Source organism: Mesoplodon bidens, assembly GCF_964165515.1.
Source record: "Mesoplodon bidens genome assembly, chromosome: 3".
Classification (NCBI taxonomy): domain Eukaryota; kingdom Metazoa; phylum Chordata; class Mammalia; order Artiodactyla; family Ziphiidae; genus Mesoplodon; species Mesoplodon bidens.
Window position 1 is genome coordinate 2,119,854 of NC_138178.1, and position 19,057 is coordinate 2,138,910.

General features: G+C 56.9%; 1 protein-coding gene across 15 annotated transcripts in view; it reads left to right on the top strand.

The window, feature by feature from the left end:
- Window positions 1-19,057, top strand: part of JCAD (junctional cadherin 5 associated) — an 82,929-nt gene that overhangs the window by 59,834 nt on the left and 4,038 nt on the right. For 4 of the 15 annotated variants that reach the window (XM_081226955.1, XM_081226965.1, XM_081226966.1 and 1 more), the window contains exons 2-3: window positions 458-799; window positions 13,106-17,128. In XM_081226955.1, the coding sequence (XP_081083081.1) occupies window positions 458-799; window positions 13,106-16,826 (4,063 nt within the window). In that variant the 3' untranslated portion in view covers window positions 16,827-17,128. The other 11 variants (XM_081226956.1, XM_081226959.1, XM_081226967.1 and 8 more) reach the window with 10 other exon arrangements.

Below are 19,057 nucleotides of genomic sequence, written 5' to 3' on the forward strand. Positions count from 1 at the left end.
GGGAAGTACAGTAAGATTAAGCTGGGAATGTCTCTTTTTAGCAGCATGGAGTAGTAATTGCAGCTTCCGAGTCTCTCTTTGTTTTGTCCTCTCTCCGGTGTGTGTTGTCCTCCGATGTCTGGGGTGTGGACGCTGGGGACACTGTCAATCATTTCATGGCTTAAATCGCTAGTCCGACTCTCCCGCCAGGCCAGGCGCGGCCATCCGAGGGCGGGGTCCCCAGCTTCGGCGCCCCGCCCTGGCTCAGCGGAATCAAAGAACAGACGCCGCCTCTCTGGTCCACGAGGGGCCAACTCGCCCAAGCCCGGGCTTGAACGAGCTGCAGGAGCCCCCCTTCCCTTCCTCTGCTGGCACCGCGCCCAGGGTCCGGCCTGGTCGGGGTCGAGGGCGGGCGAGGCGCGGGGCCCCAGCGGGAGTCGGTGACGGCTCACAGATACTCTCCTTCCTTGTCCCGCAGTGTGGGTCCTGCCACCTCGACGGCCCCGGCGGCGGGGCTTGGACGCGGCCCGAGCGCTATGTACAGCGTAGAAGACCTCCTGATCTCCCACGGCTACAAGCTGTCCAGAGAGCTGCCGGCGCCGCGCAAGGATGACGGGGCGGGGCGCCAGCCCGTGAGGCCCCGGGCGCCGGCGGGCCCCGGCCTGCTGAACGGCTGTGACGATGGCCTTGCCGCCTCCGCACGCGGCCAGGCCTCGCTGGGCACCGGCCGCCTGAGCGAGCCCGACAGCCGCGGCCGCGGGCCTCGGGGCCTCGGGGAGTCCCCGAGCGCTGCTGCCGCTGCGCGGACTTCCGAGGCTGGGTAAGCTGCAGCTGAAGCCCCCGTTCCCTGTGCCCCGGGGGTCTGGCAGTGGGTGTGTGAGTCCGTCCCTGGCCGCCTCCGGTGGGGCTGGGGGGCCTGGAAGGGGGGGGGGCAGAGCGGCGCAGGACGGCGTGCGCGGGGCGCAGGGCTGGTGCAGCGGGCGTTGAGCGCAGAGTGGCCAGTAACGGAGTTCCGCCCGCCGGCGCGCGGCGTCTTAACCCTCAGCCGCCTCTTTGTTCCCGTGTAAGCTCTTCGTATCTCCTCAGCCAGGAATCACTTAAAAACGCTGGAGAAGCCAGCTTATGTCAGGCACACATTCCTAACACGTTCTGCCTTCTCATCAACGTTTCAGTACCTTGTACATCACAGAGTTGGGAGACGGATGCGCCTCCTCCACCCGTGCCGAAGCAAACCTTTCTTCTCGCGTATCCGTGTAATTCCACTGGCCTCCACCCATCTTTTCACACACGCGCACACACGTGCACACGTGCACACACACACGCGCACACACGGGCCCTAGTGTGGAGATCGCGTCTGAATACAGCTGCGTCTGTGGGTGTTTTCTTAATAACCAAAAAGAGGGTGGACCGGGGAGGGTTGGTGGAGGAGGGGGGAGGTAAATTAGAGGGAATTTCGGCGGCTTTGCCCCAGAGCCTGCGCCGGAGAGGCCTCCGCAGCCCTCACCCGGCCGCTTCAACCTAGGGGAACCCTTTGCCATCACTTCCTAAAGCTGTGTTTGCCTTTAATGCTGCCCGGGGACCAGGCTCAGGCCAGGGGAGGGGCCGTGCCTACAAAGAGCGCGAGGCTGGGTACAGCCGCGCAAAACGGGCCACCCAAACAGGTGGGAGACGAGGCCTCTGCTTAAGGGAAGCAAACAGACATGCGGACACGAAGAGCAGTGAGTCAAGTCCAGAGGGAATGAACTAGCTTCCACGGTCACAGGGAGGATCTTCCTTGTTGGTCGACAGCCGTCAGGGTAGGGATTTTGCTCTTACAGGTCGGAACGTCCAACACCTGGGTCACTGAGTACAAGCAAGGGCGAGGGCCCTCTTCACACCCAGTGGAGTAGAAGCAGGTTTGCGTTGCCAAGTCAGAGCTGCCTGTCTGTGGAGGGCGCGCGTTGTCACCGATGGGGCGGGTTCGGGAGGGAACCCAGGACGGAGAAGGGCTGGAAGCTGCTTTTATTTAACCTTGCCCTTCAAAACCTGCCCTTACGTCCGCTACTGCCTTTGCAGCCATGTTCCCTGAAAAGCATGCCCACCGTGGGTTTTGGAGGAGGGTGATTGTGGATATGTTGTCCGGGAGCCAGGCCAACCTTAGCTGCTGCTGCACAAACGCGTGCTGGGTTCCCCCCACCCCCGCTGTGCTTCCGGTTCTGTGCTGTGTACACCTGCACCTTCTGCCCTGGATTTCAGGGCACCGAGGCTGTGCCCTGCGCCCCCTTCTGCATTTCCTGCAGAGCTTGCTATGTGCTGGGCACACAGTGTGTTCAGTATAAGCCCAGGGGTTCAGTTCATCCATCCAGCCTCGTAACAGTTGTTGAGAAGCAGAAGGTTTAGTTTCTAACGAGGTGAAGACAATGGCCTTGGAATCCCTGCACACGTGCCACGAGCGGGGTCCATCCCAGTCCAAAGGGCTGAATCAGAGGTCAGAGTTGGGTCCCGCTTGGGAAGCAGTAGAATCCCCTTGAGGATTCCACGTGGGCAGTGAGGCTCCCAGCCCTGTTCACAGCTTGCTCAGGATTCCCTAGCCCTGTGTGATCACAGGGGCCTGGGAATCTCAAGGCCCTCCATCCCAGCCTCCCTCAGACCTGTAGGCGCCTTTCTTTCTGTCTTAAGTGAAGGGCTCAGCTGGGTTGAGAGCAGCGCCGGGACGTCTTTGCCTGTCGACAGAGTTCTGAGAGATCTGGCCGTTCCCCCCCAGTCCTGAGGCTGCCCAGTGGACTTGGAAAGTGTCGAGGCGCTTTTGGATTGAAGGTTGCCTTGCAGGGTAGAAAGAGAAAACGCACTCATGTTTGCAAAGATCCATGCCAGTGCCCCGCGCCTCAGAGACCCACTGCCCAGCTTCCTGGCTTGAAGTGAAAAGACGTTTTCTTTCTTTAGTGGCCAGTAGAGAACTGGAAAGAGGAGGCAGGCGGAAAGGTAGGCTGGAGGGGATTACGTTTCCCTTTCGGGAGAAGCGTGCCTTGAGAGAAAATAAATAGGTGCTAATAGTTAAAGCTTAAAAATGTAAAGAAGAAGGAAACTGCCAAATTCTTTGGCTCCTGGGAATTCTGAGTCTGGATGCATCAGTGGTGCTCAGCCAGATCCCAGCCTTTAGTCACGTGGCGATGCAGCCGTGGTCCTGCACCTGGCCTGGTCCCCACCATGACCCTGCCAGGCTGGTCTCCGGGTCTGGGGGGCCGCTGGGGCCTAGGATGCGCTGTCCAAGCCATCAGGATGACTGGGGAGCATCACAGGGGCCCCTCATCCTGCAGTTCCTCGGTGGGGTGAGGTCTGCCCTTAGAGAGTGCCCACACCACAGGCCGGTCCTCAGCACCCCTGGACCTCCTGGGGACGGGGGACTCAGCGCAGTTTGGAAGGCCACAGGGGCCGAAAGGAGATTGGTTTGTTTTATTCTGTTGGAATGGTGGAGAGGTAGGCATGTTAGCAATGTCGTTATTTTATAGCCAAGAGCCTGAAGCTCAGAGAACATCAGTGACTCTGCAAGGGCCACGCACTCGGTGCTGGCGTGGAGGGAAGCCTGGCTCGGGCCACAGCAGCACCGGGCCTGGCCACACTGTGCCTGGCCTGACCCGTCGCCTGTGCTAGGCCATCCTCACGTCCTCCCCTGCCCTCCCTGCCCGTGGGCGGGGGTATCAGCTCCCACGTGCCGCTGCGCCCCTTTCTGTCTGGGGAGCTGCGTAGGGACGGCATCTGTGCTCCCTGGTCAGAGCCGGGTAATGATGCCGCCCTGTGCACACAGGCCGGGGCCACATTGGGGAGCAGTGTCGCCCGTCATCTGGGCGTGGCTGGAGCATCAGGATTCGCAGGTGAGAGTGAAGCACGATAGGACTGATAACTCACATCACCTTAGAGTTTCTCGTGTATGAGCTGGTTATATGCAGCAGAATGTTAAAAAAGAAAAAGGCGGGGAGGAACACAGAACAGATTTGGAGCCTTGACTAGGTTCCCAAATGCAGGATCCACGCTTCCTAAGTGGGCGGAGAGGCTGTGCTCTGAGCTGTCGCTGTTGTTAGACCGAGTGATACCGAGCTCCCGGGGTGGCAGGAGGGGTGCAGGACCGGCTGAACTTGCTGAGAAGCCCTTTGGCTCAAGTGGGGAGACTGTTCTCCTTTGGCACAGTTTATCCAGAATGACAGTTAGAGTCACTGCTTTCCAAAGCTGCGTCCCACGTGTTGCTGAGACCGACCTTCTCAGGGCTGGCGACTCGACAAGCGTGTAAAGCGCAAACCCTGGCTGTGCAGCCCCCGTCACCTGCGCTGTCGACCCCAGCTCTGAGGTCGTGGTCTTGGTGGCTTCGTTTATACCAACCTTGAGGGACGAGCGGGGAGGGGCGGGGCGGGGGGGAAAGTGACAGTCACAGGCTCAGAAGGACTCCCACCTGGTCCCTGGCGGGAAAGCTTCTGTCCTTGTGGATTCTCCGGGTGCAGGGACCCAGAGGCACCTGCGTGAAGGGAGAGGTGTGAGGATACCACGGGGTCTTGGCCCGCAGGACACGAAGACTGGCGGCCTCACCCCGTGTGGGATGAACAAGCTGGGCCCAGGACGGGCCATTAGCCCAGGTCTCTCCAGGCTGTGGCTCGTCCCTGCGGGACCCTCTCCGCCCAAGGTGTCGCCTGTCACTGCGTCTCCCTGCACTGCAGCTCCTCCGCTGACGTCACCAGCAGTTCCCACTTCCCTCTAACTTGGGCTCCCCGGGACTTCAGTCCCACATGGAGGCAGAGGTCTGGCTCCAGAGCCCCTGCCGACTTGCGCCCTTGGGTCTTAGTTTAAATTTCCGAGAGAAAGTATGTGTAGTTTGGGGCAGCCAGAGATGTTTTGGGCTTGGTGAGCGTGCCGGCCCTGTTCTGCCGCGCAGCGAGGGTCTGGCCGGGGGAGGGCGGGCGGACGGTGGTGGGTGTCCGAGCCTCACCTGCTCTGGGCAGAGGGCTTCGGATGAGGGCGCTTTCCAGGCCTGGGTGGGCGCGGGGCTGACCGTGCACCCACGCATATTTTCTTTTCTCTTCCCAGACTGTTGATTTAGGAACCCTAAAGCTCTGGCACGTCCCCCTTGAGTCATTCACTCCGCAGAGAGTTCACCTGGATGCTAAACCACTCCTAGATGGTCTCAGGGATCGGACTGGGGTGATGAAACTGGCTGTGTGAGAGTCACCCACGTGGTACAGAAGAAAACTCACAGGTCATGTCAAACGTCACTACAGTATTCCCATAGCAGGAAAACCGAGGATGTCTGTAAAACTGTAGACAGCGTTCTAGATGTCAGATGATTTAATGCTAAGTTTTTGTTGTGTCCTAATCTTGGCCGTATAACCAACAACAGATACTAACTGTGTGCATCTTCTCTGTGGCCTCCCTGTCCTCCCCATGGCAACATGAAAAGGATGCTTCTGAAAGCTGGTATTTACATCTGTGCTCAAAGCTCATAATGAGTAGACTTTCAGTTCATCAGTTTGTACCAAGTTTAACTATTTCTGCACATACTGCCTTGTTGCAGGGTGTGCTTGCCAAAACACACACACACACACACACACACAAAGATTAAGGGGCAACAGAGGAAATGCGCAAAGGAGAAAAGCTAGCTGTTATCTATATGTGGAGGAAACTGCATGCTTCAATGCAAGTAGCCATCACTGAATAATACTCAGCTACCATTAAACTTGTGAAACACTGTTATCAGGCATTCCCTGTTTCCTTGCTGTGTTTCCTTTGAAATGTTATAATCAGAGGAAGCTGTAAAATAACGTAACGTAGCAGAGGTCTGAATCTGAAAGTTGTACCACAATAAGCTCTTTTCTGCTCAGCCCCAGAAATCCTGAGAATAGCTTGTAATTATGTCCTGTCGTCAGCACAGTCATAGCTAATTAGAGACTCAGCAGTCTGAGAGGATCTCTGATGTGGGGTGAGGGGCCTCATCTGGGGAGCCTTACATCCGATCAGTGGACATCGTTCTAGGTGGTGCTACTGGGTATGGTAAACAGTCCCTTTTCAGAGGCTTTTTAAGCTTCTCTCCAATCATATCCTGCTTAAAATGGTTTTCCAAAAAAGGAATGCCTCGAGTTTAACATCTGTTTCCATGTATCTCTTTCTCTGTACAGAATTATACTTCCACAAACATCATTTGTCTTGTAGCTGCTGCTTCATCTCCTAAGTGTTAGGCCTTGTTAGTTTGACCTCTTCACGGAGCAAAGTATGGATTGTGTGAGCTGGAGTGCTCATCAGCGCACGTGGAGATTCAGACCTCCGATCTCCCCGTTGTCTTGTTGTAAACCCTTCTTCTGAGGCACTTTGTTCTTGTTCATCAGCAGTGTAAGCTTCCAGAAGCCCGGACACTGGTCCTCTCCCTGCACGTGCTCCCATGTTGCTCTGCCGTCACCATGTTTTCCCAAGAAGAATCAGGTTGGACCCTTTGAACATGAGACTTCAGGGAGAACAGTGGTGAGGAGGTGCTTCTAGAATGAGGGGGAAGACATCAGCAACACAGCCAAGAGCTCCATATGTCTTGGCAGCCACATTAGCACCGAGAGGAGACTTGTTGGTGATGAGTTCCTTCTTCAGCTAGAGAACTGGGTTAGTTAGCAGGTGAGGAAACACCCATATATATCCATAAGGATATGTCCTTATTATGAGAACACGGGAAAACTCTGGAATAATCTGCCTTACCTAGTGGATTCATGAGAGAGAAAATGGGCCCCAGCTTGCTCTTCCTGCTTTGTTTGAATAGACTAGATATTGGTTGGCTGGACATCATTGTTATGGGCCCTCCCTTAGAGCCTGGCTGGAGGGTCAGGGTCTTGTTACGGCAGTTGGTGCATCCTGACTCCCCACCGTTGTGCAGGCCCATTGATTACAGCTTGGGAGAGGACAGTACGGGTCTAAAATAACTCCACTCGAAGACAGAAACTCACTTGTCTCTTTCCTGCGTGCCCCTCACCCCCTCCATATACCATGTGAGGCAAAGACTTTCGAAATGGATCCACTCTGCTGAGAATTTCTTTTAATGGGGTTCATGATGGTACTAATGGCTAAAAACGGGTTTCGTATGTTAGACACTCTGCCAAACAGTTGAAATGTATTATCTCATTAATCCTCCCAACAAACTTGAAAAGGAAGGCGTTTGGACCATCCACTGGACAGGGACGAGGAGTCAGAGGCCAGGGGAGGTGCGGCATGTTGCCGAGGGTACGTGCTCACGAAGCCCTGCTGCAGGCGTCTGGACCCCCCCGCTGTCCAGTGCCCCAGGAGATGCCCACACGCTCCGGGCAGCATCCCTACCCCGCTCCCTGGTGGTGCCACTGAGGGTCCCCTCAGTCCCAGGCAGCTGGCACGCGCCTCGGCAGCTCCGTCGCCGGGGAGCCGCCCTCCTTGAGGGTCCGCTGCAGGTTCCCCAGCAACCTGACCGCAGGCCCTGCCTTCTCATGCCACTTATTCCCGCTTCAGCCCTTTCTTCCTGAAGCTGGGAAATCCATCAGAAGGGGCCAGGTCACCCAGAGTAAGTGCAGGGCAGCTGCCCAGCCATTGGGGGGAGGGTCCACATCTGGGAGGGAGGGAACGGCGTCTGCCCCACGTGTATCCCCGAGAACTGCAGCTCCAGGCGCTGGTTTGTAAAAAGCAAGCAACGACCCTAAACGCCCCTCCCCGGAGCAGGGCCTCTTGGGCGGGGCCTCTGACTTAGGTCACTTGGATAAAAGGTCTTCACCAGACCTCGCAGAATTAAAAATCTCTTGAAGTCCTACCCCGAAGATGATGCAGAAAACTGCCGGCTGCCACGAGAGCAAGTTGTGTCCACTGCTGGTCACGCGGTCTGATAGCCGGCCCCACGGTACATCTTCCCCTGCCCAGCGACGCTGCCCATGCTGAGCTCATCTCTGTGGACCCTGGACCCGGGCTCAGGCATCCAAACCCCCGGGTGGAGGACCAGACTCAGGGCCTTCCGTCCTCTGCGTCAGCAGATGTGTTTCCCTGGGTGGGTCTGCTTAGTTACCTGTCTGTGTGGATACCTGGAGTGCTTTGGACTGTCTTCCTGCCCCGCCCCTCTCCCATAGGCTAAAGTTAGCATCATTCATCAGTCCTGTCATTTATCATGCTTCCTCTTCCAGACCCATTGTTAAGTGTGTGTATTTAAAAAAAAAAAAAAACAACAAACAGTAACCTGAAATAGTCTCCCTGGTCCTTTATTTCAGCTGAATCTATAGTATTTATCATTTGCAGTCACTTGTCGCGACACTGTGAAAAGCGGGCGAAACAGTACGTTAGCCGTCTGACCTGACAGTTATGTGTCTCTTAGTTACCTCTCTGCCAGTGCAGCTTGCAGTTCTTGTTGAGCTTGAGCTTGGCTGAATAGTGATCTTTGTCCATTATGTTCCCAGAGCGGCTTTGTCTTTTCTGACTGATCTTAATTTGTGCTAACCTCTAAACCTTAGTCGTGATCTATTCTTGACCTTATAGCTCCCCTTTCCAAAATTAGCTTATCTGTTACCCTGAGTCAGAGGGTTAGTCACACAGTGTAGTATAGTGAATGTACCACGGCACGCTGGAAAGTAAAATTGCAGGCTTCCAGGCCCAAAGAGGATTGGGAGGAAATTCTGTAGCACTAGATAGCTGACCGCATCCCAGAAACATGCCAGACACCCAACACTGGGCTGATGACGCTGAGTCACTCTAAAGAGATGCCCCAGTGCCCCTGCCAACCTAGAGCTGCTAATGGATGTCATACACTGAAGCCAGTAAATATCCAACTTGATAACTTGTCTGAAGGAGAAATTCACCAGAACTGTCACCGCGTGGGTCCACGTGTGCCTGTGAGAGCCAGGCTCAGACTAGGTACAAACTAGATGTTTGTGAAATAATTGCTTTATAGTTTTCTCTGCCATGTGTACTCTTTAAAATAGATTATTTAAAGTTCTCTGGGTGGATCTGTGTTTTCTTGAAACTGGGATTTCGGTGTATTGTGCAAATAGAAAAAAGTTTTGCCTAGAATGCCCAGCCGTTTTGATTAGGTACAAATGGCAGCTTTGACAAAGTTAAGGTGGTAACGGAACGTTTTTGGGTGGGGAAGAAAACTGGCCCCCTTACTGGCGTAGGTAACTACAGCCTGTTCATATCCTTGTCCTGTTTATGTCATTCTTTGTTTGTCTCTGATTATGCTCGTGGTCTGAATGTGGACAAATCGCACCTCAGGATTTCAGTCCCTCCTGACGTTTGCCGAGAAGCCAAAATATCTATTGAGAAAGTGAGCAAAAGCCATGCAGTGTGGTTTCTTCTGTAAAACCAGGCGCCCCAGATGTTTACAGGTCTGTAAGGAAGCCCGCTCACCGTCAGCTAAAGAACAGAGGTGAGAAAGGAGATTCCAATGCTGGGCGTTGACCACCTGCTTCCTAGTGATTTATTTTACTCTCTCTTAATTGGGTCTGTGACAATTGTGACATCTTATTAAGCTGCACTTTTTGAATCTTGCCCTTGGACTTGGCATAGAGTCTAAGACCCTGAAGCCAGTAGGTGCCGAGGACCTTTGCATGGTTCATCGTCTGCATCAGGCTCCAGAGGGGCAGCCATAGGGTATCCCTAAGGGAAGGGACCTCGGCTTCCGGAGCTCGGCTGGTGGTGGGGGGCATGTCCGGGAGGCCAGCATGGTGGCTTCCACAGGGACCAGTCCTTGTAGAACGTGACCCGAGGAGGGCTATGCCAGCCTTCAAAACCTAAATGCTCGAATGACCATCTGATGGCAACAGAATCAGCAAAGAAACTGACCGTCAGCTCTGCGCAGGGTTAAGGCAGCTTGCAGCGCGTGGGCAAAGTACACGCAGGAGTTAGGCGGCTGTGCAGCAAATGCTTTGCCTCAAATTCATTTCAGATATTTTCTACTTTTTCGGCCCATGACTCGCTTTGCTGAAGTGGCTTCTGAAGTCATTGAGGTGTGGGGATGCAGGACCTGAAGAGCTACCCTTACTTCTTAAGGCAAAGAAGTAATTCCAGAATAATGATTAATAACAATAATAACAGCGGTAGGTTTTTCCCCTTTACTCACCATCTAGGCTGCTGTTGAACTGCCCTTCCTCCTGCCTGTGTGTTGGGAAGGGTGCTCCGGCAGCCCGTCCCCTGCCGTGGCTGGTCCCCAGGCCTTCACCTGCTGTGGCTGCACAGAACGAGTGGCCCGGGGCCCCTCCCCGCTCTCCGTACCATCCTTGCTGTGCTGCCCTGTCAGCTGAAGAGTGGACTATGGAATAGAAATCGTTCCAAACCACAGAATGTGGTTTAGTGAGACCTAAGCACCAAAAAAAAAAAAAAGAGAACCAGTGGGAGATTACTTTCACTTATCTAGTAAGGAAACACGTCGGCCGTGAGAGCCGGACACGGGAACGGTTCGGCAGGGCCAGCTCTGCCCCACACGCTGCGGGTGGGACGAGCCTAAACGGGCCGGACCGGTCTGAGGTCACATTGCACCACAGGGATAGCATGATCCCTTGATCCACCGATTCCTTTGCTACGGATTGGTGAATAGCGTTTCTCAACAGTGTTTTAGAACGTAACCTACACGGATGTCTGATAGCAGTATGATGGTTAAATAAAGCACATACACATGATAGACTACTACCCTCCCATTGAAACTGTGCTCGTGAGGAATTTGTCATTACGCTGGAAGAAGTAAAACATAGTGGCTAAGTGGGCTTTATGGTCACATTTGTTGGGTTTGAATTCTTTTCCCACCACTTACAAGCTGTGTGACTTGGGAGAGTTGTCCAACCTCTCTGTGCCTCAGTTTCCTCCTCTGTAAAATGAGACTGACAGCAGTTCCTACCTCGGAGGGGCGCTGCTGAACCTTAAGTGAGTTAGGAAAGCACTTGGTAAGGACCTAGCCCACTGTCACCACTATGTAAGTGTTGGCTGTTGTTTGTGCTGCAGATGTTGGGAAATGTTGACGTAAAACCAGAAAGCAGATCAACACTGAGGCTGTTTGAAAATCCACATCCTCACACACACACAGACTAAAAGACATACATCGAAATGACTGTCTCTGGGTGTAAAGACTACGAGGGATTTTGGGGGTTTGTACTTTCCTATATTTTTCCACATTCTCAACAATGAGTGCATATTACTTTTATAATTTAAAAAGCAATCAGGACTTTTAGAGTTGGAGCCTTTCCTGCTTAGCCCGTGGTTAATCGAGGTAGTGGAACGCCCCAGGCTTCCTTCCGCCTCGTGGGTTTTCTGTGTTACAGTCCTGGTCTCTGCCAGTTTGTAGGCAGTAGCTTAATATTTCTGCACAGTTCAGCAGTGTTGTTCAGATCCTTCCTTCAGCTGCAGTAGAGCAGCTCTAAACTCGGGCTGCCAGAGTCATTTGAGGAGGTTTTGAAATATCTGGGCCCGGGCTCCTGGCGGCACTGATTAGATCCCCCGTCTGGGGGGTGGGCCCTGGGCGGTGGTATGGTTTAAAGGCTCACAGGGAAACCCTGATGCACAGCCGGGCGGTGGGCCACAGCCTGGAGCTGGCCGGCCGCAGGGGCCAGCATCCCTTGCCTGGCAGAGGGCTCTTCTCTGGAGCAGGGCCCTTCAGTCTCAGAAGGTGGTTCGAGCGTGTTTCCCACGTCCCCTGAAGACAAGATGCCCAGAGAGCTTGGTAACAATAGACACGGGACCCTAACCCAGAGCTACTGAATCTGAACTTTTAGGGGCAGGGACATTGATAATGTGTATATTTAATGAGCCCACTGGGTGGTTCTTACCTTCGGGGAGGTGTGGGAACTCTGCTAGAGCCTCCGTCTCATCCAGACACTGGGAAGAGCTGGGGGCCCCGGAGAGACGCGGTGCCTGGCTGCCTGCCTGCCTCGGATACTCTCACGGGGTGGAGCTGGGGTGCTGCCTATGGACGTGGGGAGGCGGGGTCCCCCGACTTCCGTGTGCTCATGGTTGACGCCCGCCGGCAGTGATGGTGCTCGGCAGGGGTGCTGGGACCCACAGCACAGGCAGCACCCAGTGCCTTTTATGGAGCCCCACCCAGGCCTGCTGAGTCAGCCTCTGGACTGGGACCCAGGGTCCTCACCTGAGCGGCGCCGTCGTGATTCCTGCCCACACTCGAAGCGGGTTCCCAGACCTGCCCCCAGAGAGCAAGCGGCCGTCCGGCCTGAGCTGGGGATGGAGTCTTGGGCCCAGGGCCACACTCTGGAAGCCCGGTCCCCTCGGGCATTTCAGAGCCCCGAGCTTGGCCTCGCTCACGTGCATGCAAAGTCCTGAAGTTCTTGTGCACAGCCTGTCGCTAGGCGCGCAATGGCAGAACAGCTGGCTGCCTTCCAGCCCTTATTCATGGGCGTGGCTTCTTCCAAGTCGACAAGTGCTGGGGTTAGGAGTGTGTTTTTGTTTTATAGTCCATTGCTTTTTTTTTTTTTTATTTTATTTATTTATTTTTGGTTGCGTTGGGTCTTCGCTGCTGCATGCATGCTTTCTCTAGTTGTGGTGAGCAGGGGCTACTCTTCGTTGCGGTGCACGGGCTTCTCACTGCGGTGGCTTCTCTTGTTGCAGAGCACGGGCTCTAGGCGCACGGGCTTCAGTAGTTGTGGCACACGGGCTCAGTAGTTGTGGCTCGCGGGCTCTAGAGCGTGGGCTCAGTAGTTGTGGTGCACCGGCTCAGTAGTTGTAGCACGCGGGCTCAGTAGATGTGGCGTGTGGGCTCTAGGGCACAGGCTCAGTAGTTGTGGTGCACGGGCTCAGCAGTTGTGGAACACGGGCTCAGTAGTTGTGGCGTATGGGTTCTAGGGCACAGGCTCAGTAGTTGTGGCACGTGGGCTCAGTAGTTGTGGCTCTTGGGCTCTAGAGCACACACTCAGTAGTTGTGGTGCACGGGCTCAGTAGTTGTGGCTCGTGGGCTCTAAAGCGCAGGCTCAATAGTTGTGGCGCACAGGCTTAGTTGCTCCGCGGCATGTGGGATCTTCCCGGACCAGGACTCGCACCTGCGTCCCCCGCACTGGCAGGCAGACTCCTCACCCCTGCGCCGCCAGGGAAGGCCCGGGGTGTGGTTTTCAGCAGTCGCAGCCCAGGCAGGCTCCCCGTGCGCGTCCTCCCTGGCGTAACCGCGTGCCTCTCTGTCTCTTAGGCTCCGCCAGCAGCCCCCGGCCGGCCGCAGCCATACCTACCGGAGGAGGGAGCAGGAAGCCCGCGAGGAGCCGGCCCGGGCCCCCAGCCCGCCCACGCACGCCACCCAGGGGCCCTGGGAGGCTGGCGGAAGCAGCGAGGACGTGATGAGGAAGGCACTTTGCGAGGAAGGGCTGGGACTGGCGGGTCCCGCCAGATGGCAGAGCGTCCGCGTCGGAGGCCAGGCCCAGCCACAGAACCCGGGGGGGCAGATGCCGGCTGGTGTTGGGGAGAAGCTGTTCCAAGACCTGCACTCATGTGTGCTCGGAGGCCACGGCTTGACCTCCCAGAGCACAGGGAAATCCCAGTCGCTGCCGAGAGTTCTTTCCCCCGAGAACCTGAGCTGCGTGGAGATTCCCATCCCGTTGAGCGACGGGCACTTTCCGGGTGTCCCTCAAGTGCCATTTCAGCCTCCAGATGGTGCTCGCGATTCGGAAGCCACCAGGAACCCCGAGAAGGGCGGCTCCTCGGCCCCCTTACCCCGGCCTCGCTTTGGGAGACCCCTCAAGCCTCCATCTTACGGCTCCCACCAACACTGCAGGGCCGGCGCGGAAAACGGCAGCTACGCGGACAGCCGGCAGCCGGACTCGGCTGCTGCCCCCTCGACCAAGGCGAACGCCGCCGCCAGGCAGGAGCCGTGCGCGCCCGACGCCGGCCTGGAGCCCCCGGTGTATGTGCCTCCGCCCTCCTACCGGTCACCGCTCCAGGCGGCCGCACCCGCCTGCCCGGGGGAGGCCCGAGGGTGGAGGCCCGAGGGCGGAGGCCGCCGCGTGCAGAGGCACCTGGTGGAGAAGGCTGCCACCGGCGGCCAGCTCCCTTCGGGCCCCTGGGGAGCCGGGGAGGAGCGGAGGCCCGGCCCGTGCTCTCCTGTCGGGGTCCTCCCGCAGCCCCGCCCCGCCACGGCTTGTGACGGCTCCGTCCTGTACATCCCCTTCGACGACCCACGGATACGACACATTAGACTCGCCCGACCCCACGGGTTTTGGGAAGACGTGAAGCTGGACGGCCCTGTCCCTGCCCCGGAGCCGGCGCCTGGAAGCCTGCAGCGGGAGGCTGTCGTTCGGGGCCCTTCGGGGAGCGAGAGCTGGCTGTGGGACCGGGTCCCCGGGGGTGGAGAAGACGGTGGCTTTGCTGAGCACAGAGACGCCTGCGTCGCCACTCGGAGTCAGCAGCCGGACGTGCGCGCAGAAAACCTCGTCTCCTCCCCTAGCCCCCAGGGCGAGAGTACCTGCGAGACGCAAACCCAGCTCAGAAAGTTCGAAGCTGGGCTGCAGACCAAGAAAAGTTCGAAGAAAAAAATGAGCGAGACGATATTTTGTTTGGTTTCCATCCCAGTTAAGTCAGAATCACATCTGCCAGCTACAGATACGAACAACAATGACTTGAAACAGAGCGCGGATGAAAGGCCTGGGCCCGAGAGGAGCGCGGCTCTGCAGGAGCAGCGTCTGCTGAGTTTGTCCTCCACCGACCTGGAGCTGCAGGCGCTCACGGGTGGCATGACCGGGAGGACGGAGCTCCAGAAACCAGACCCGGGGGGCCCCGGAGGAGACCAGCCAACAGACGACCCCAGGTTCCCACACCCTGCGAAACACCGAGCGCTCGCGTGTTCTGGCTCGTGGCCCGGGCAGCAGTACAGAGACCAGCAAACGCAGACCAGCTTCACCCAGGAGTCCCGAAGCCCGCGGCCCCTCCCCGGGGAGACGCGGGGAGGGTCCCCCGACACCGCGCTGCCTCCAAGATGTTTGGATGCCTTCGAGGCTCAGATGCTCGTGGCGTTGGCGTCCAGTGACCAGAACCAGAGGCCCGGGTCTCCTTCCCCGAAAGGCCAAGGGGGGCCCCTCAGCCTGTGCGGCGGTGGCGCCTTCTCAGGGTCTTCCTCGCCCAGGAGCCAGGCCCCCGCACCAAGGGCTGGCCCGGGTGAGCCACGCGGGGACGGCCGTGTCCGCGGAGGCAGCCCGGTGCCCAGGGCCGAGGTCGTCAAGGGGGCGACCACAGGCCCCTGCAACAGCAGACAGCCGTTTGGGCAGTTCCTCCTGAAGCCCGTCAGCCGCCGCCCCTGGGACCTGATCAGCCAGTTGGAAAGTTTCAACAAGGAGCTTCAGGAGGAGGAAGGGGGCCGGGACGACGGCAGCGGCGGCAGCCAGGACGGCGAGACAGACCCGCCCTGGGCAGGCCGCCCCCAGCCCGCGTCCGCGCGCCCAGGCCTCCCGGACGGCCGGGCACCTGGGGACCCGGGGCCCAGGCCGGGGAGCGTCAAGAGCAAGCCCGAGAGCTGGGCCGAGGAGGCGAGGCCTCGGTCCCCCGGGCCCCGGCAGGCAGACGGCAGCGGGCGCGCCGCAGGGCCGTCGCCCCCCTGGAGCCAGATGGCGGAGGAGCGGGACCGGGAGGTTGAGGCCGGGGCGCCCCAGCCGGCCATCAGCCCGAGGCCGGTGAGACGAGCCGCGTCTTCCGGGCCGAGCGATGCCGGAGCAGGGCCCCCGCCCGATGCAGCGGAACCGAGGGCACCCCCGCCGAGTCGGGAGCTCCGCGGCGGGCTCAGTGCTGCGGAGCTGAGCGCATCCAGCGCACCCAAGGCGGGCGGTGGGGGGCGGGGGACCACGGGGGCCCCCCTCTCTGTGGCTGGCAAACCCCGAGGCCTGTCGGCGCCAGACTTGAGGTCTGTGGGGCTAACGCCGAGGCAGGAGCAGAGTGCCGGCCAGTTAGCGGGGTCTCCGGGGGAAGCCAGTGCAGTAGAAATCCCCCCACACGAGTCCCTCCAAGCCAGGGCTGCCAGGATCCTGGGCATTGAGGTGGCCGTGGAGTCCCTGCTGCCAGGCGCCCGAAGGACAGGGCAGAGCCCAGACCCCGAGCCTGGTGGAGGTGCCCGCAGGCTTGAGGCCCGCAGGCATGAGGCAGCGGCCAGCCCAGCCCAGCCGTGTGACCCCGCCGCGTCCGCCGACGCCTTCTACAGCAGGAGGAGGTGTGGCTGGACCGAAAGCCCTCTGTTTGTGGGAGAAGTGGGCAGCGCCCGGCAGGCTCCCCAGGCCTCCGAGCCCGCCTGCGTGGACGGGGCCGTCCCCAGCAAGGCCCCTAAGCCTCAGCCCAGCCCCCAGGAGTGCCAGCCCTTCCATCCCAAGGACGTGGGGACAAAGCCACCCTTCAGGTCCACCTTGTTCCATTTTATAGAAAGGACCCCAAATTTGGCAGCCTCAGAAAAGAGGCTCCGAAGCACGTCCAAAGTGATTGAAAGTTTACAGGAGAAACTGGCGTCCCCCCCGCGGAGGGCAGACCCCGACCGCCTGATGAGGATGAAGGAGGTGAGCTCTGTGTCTCGGTTGAGGCTCCTGACCTCGCGGGGCGCGGACGCTGTGGAGGAGGCGGAGGACCTGAAGGCCGAGAGGGGCCCCGGGGCTCTGGGCGCCAGGCACAAGCTCTCTGACCCCAAGGGTGCCCTCCCGCTGGGAGAAGACGGGCATCCGACAGCACAAAGGGAGGAGAACGGCGGTCAGGACTTCTGGTGCCCAGGTGAGGATCGGGGCAGGCGGGCGGGCGCGTTCAGTGTTCATTTGACGTCCCTAGAGCATCAGAACACAAGGTTGGTGGATGCTGAAACCTGCAGATTCAGAAAAGGTGCAATTGACCCTGTGAATTATGGGCCAAAAGAGTTTTCATTTTACCAAGAATCATCCAGAAGCTTTCCTTAAAAAGCAAGATCTTATAGTGTATTTTAAATGATCGAGTCTTGATAGAACTTATCTGTGTAAGCAACTAGGTAAAATTCCAGACATAAACAACCTTGGGGGCCCCTAACTGTGAAGAGGTCCATCAGTAAAGTATTCCAGCTTTAGTGCGGGAACCTTGATCACTCTCGTAGGAGACCATGGCATTTGTTGTGCTCTGTATTGTCTTCCCAGATAATAGCCATTCACCCAGATAACCCTCATTGCTCTATTAACCTAATGGGAAAAGACGTACCAGTCGAGTCAATAAACTCCCTGCCCCGTGATTCTTGCAGAATCCTTTGTCCCCGTTTTTATCTGTCTTCACCACCACACCATTCATAAGACTTGAGAGGTCTAGACAGAATTAGCAGTTTGCTTTTCTCAGTACCCACCTACCCCTGGAAGTTCGCCCACCAGCCCTCTTCCTTCCAGCCCCTGAGCTCTGATGGCTGAGACCCAGGGGAGCCGGCTCTGGCCGCAGCATCCTGCAGGCCCATGAGCCCTGCATCCTCTCACCTTCACATGTCTCCTGAGCCTTCTTCAGCATGCAGAACCACAAGGCAGGTTCCCATGACAGTGACAGTGATGCCCCCAAACACCTGTTCATCCTCTCGGCTCTGACATGAGCAGGCGAGAGAGCCCTTGGCATCTCTGTTTCAGGCGCCGGGGATTATCGATTATATACCCTAGACATGATTAGAGGAAATTCAAAGTCCACATCATAAACGACCGACTAGAAGGGACCCTTCTGCTGGAAGGGTGAAGCGCGCCCCTTACTCAGTGTTCCGGCGCCGCCCCTGGACCCCGACCCCAGCCCAGCCTTGTCAGCCGGACCCTCCCATCTGACTAGCTGCGCCGACCGGGTGGCCCCCAACCCTCGCTGCTCCGCTTCCTGTTTTGAAATCCAAGGGTTTAAAAGGAGACGGAGAAGATCACTGGTTCAGCTGGAAGAGTCCCGAAATTTTGGTTAAACAAAAAACATCTCCTTGGCACTTTTTCAGTTTTCCCACAAATGCAGAGTGATTCTTATGAGCCAGCATTGCTCCCACCCTCACGCAGCATCCATGATCAAAAGGACTCATTTGTCAGGGCCCTCTTGGGTCATCTGAGTCGACAAAGTTGGTCTTTGCTGCGGAAGAGAATACCAGGAACGCAGAGCCTTTGCCATTACGGTGGAAAGTACTCCATGGCCCATTTTGTGAGCCATTGGGATTTGTCAGGCTGCAGCCTGAGACCCTCTCCCCCCACCAAAAATAGGCCCCTTGGCTTTTAAGTGCTGGTTAAAAGGACATCATCACAGGCTTTTAAAGGGCGTTTCTTTATCTCTAAAATCAGGATGATTTTGTCAGTGCTCCTGAGACTTATAAGGGTTTTGAAGTAAGACACATCCTGTTCTAAGGAAGACACTGGTTTGTAAAGATCGCTATGCCTCTGTCCATGGCCACGTATTTCGGGGAATATGTTGTAACAAAAAATTTCTAGTTCAATTCAGTACTCCCTCAGTTCGTAGCCTGACCTTTTGACACATGAATGGGTCCAGGTGGGTGTCTGAAATCACCTAGGTAATGTTGATTTTCATTTTAGCCAGCCATTCAAACTCCACCCCACCCCCATGACTTTATTAATATATTTTTTAACCATAGTTTCCAACAGTTTGAGATTTTGATTACTTTTTTGTCTCTCCATCTGGTGCATTTGTTATTGGTACACAATAAGATGACCAGAAATCTGAAGGCAGAGAACTCCTCGTGGTCATAGCTACCTCGAGCTTCCTGAAGTGGCCACGTAGCATGACCCACAGGGGTGATTTCACACACGTGCAGTGGCTCAGGTGACCCCATCAGCCTTTCAGGTGACGGTCACCAGGCCTCAGTATTCAAAGCCAGTCCTTCTGAGAGGCCTTTGATTGACATAGTAAAGGCTTGTTGCTCATAAGCTTTTGGACTCTTTCCTTTTGATGTATCTTACCATTTTAGGCACAAGAGTCATCATCTCCGTCCCCGCCCAACCCCTGCCTCTGTCACCCCAGCGCGCCGGACCCCCTTCACTGCCCCTGAACTCACAGGCCACTTAAATTCAGATTTTGTTCTGGAATTTTCCAACAAGATTATACCGTGTATATCTTTAACCACACACACACACACACACGCACACACACATACACACACACACCCTTCTAGAACCTTATTATCTGTGTCGTGTACCCATTGTAT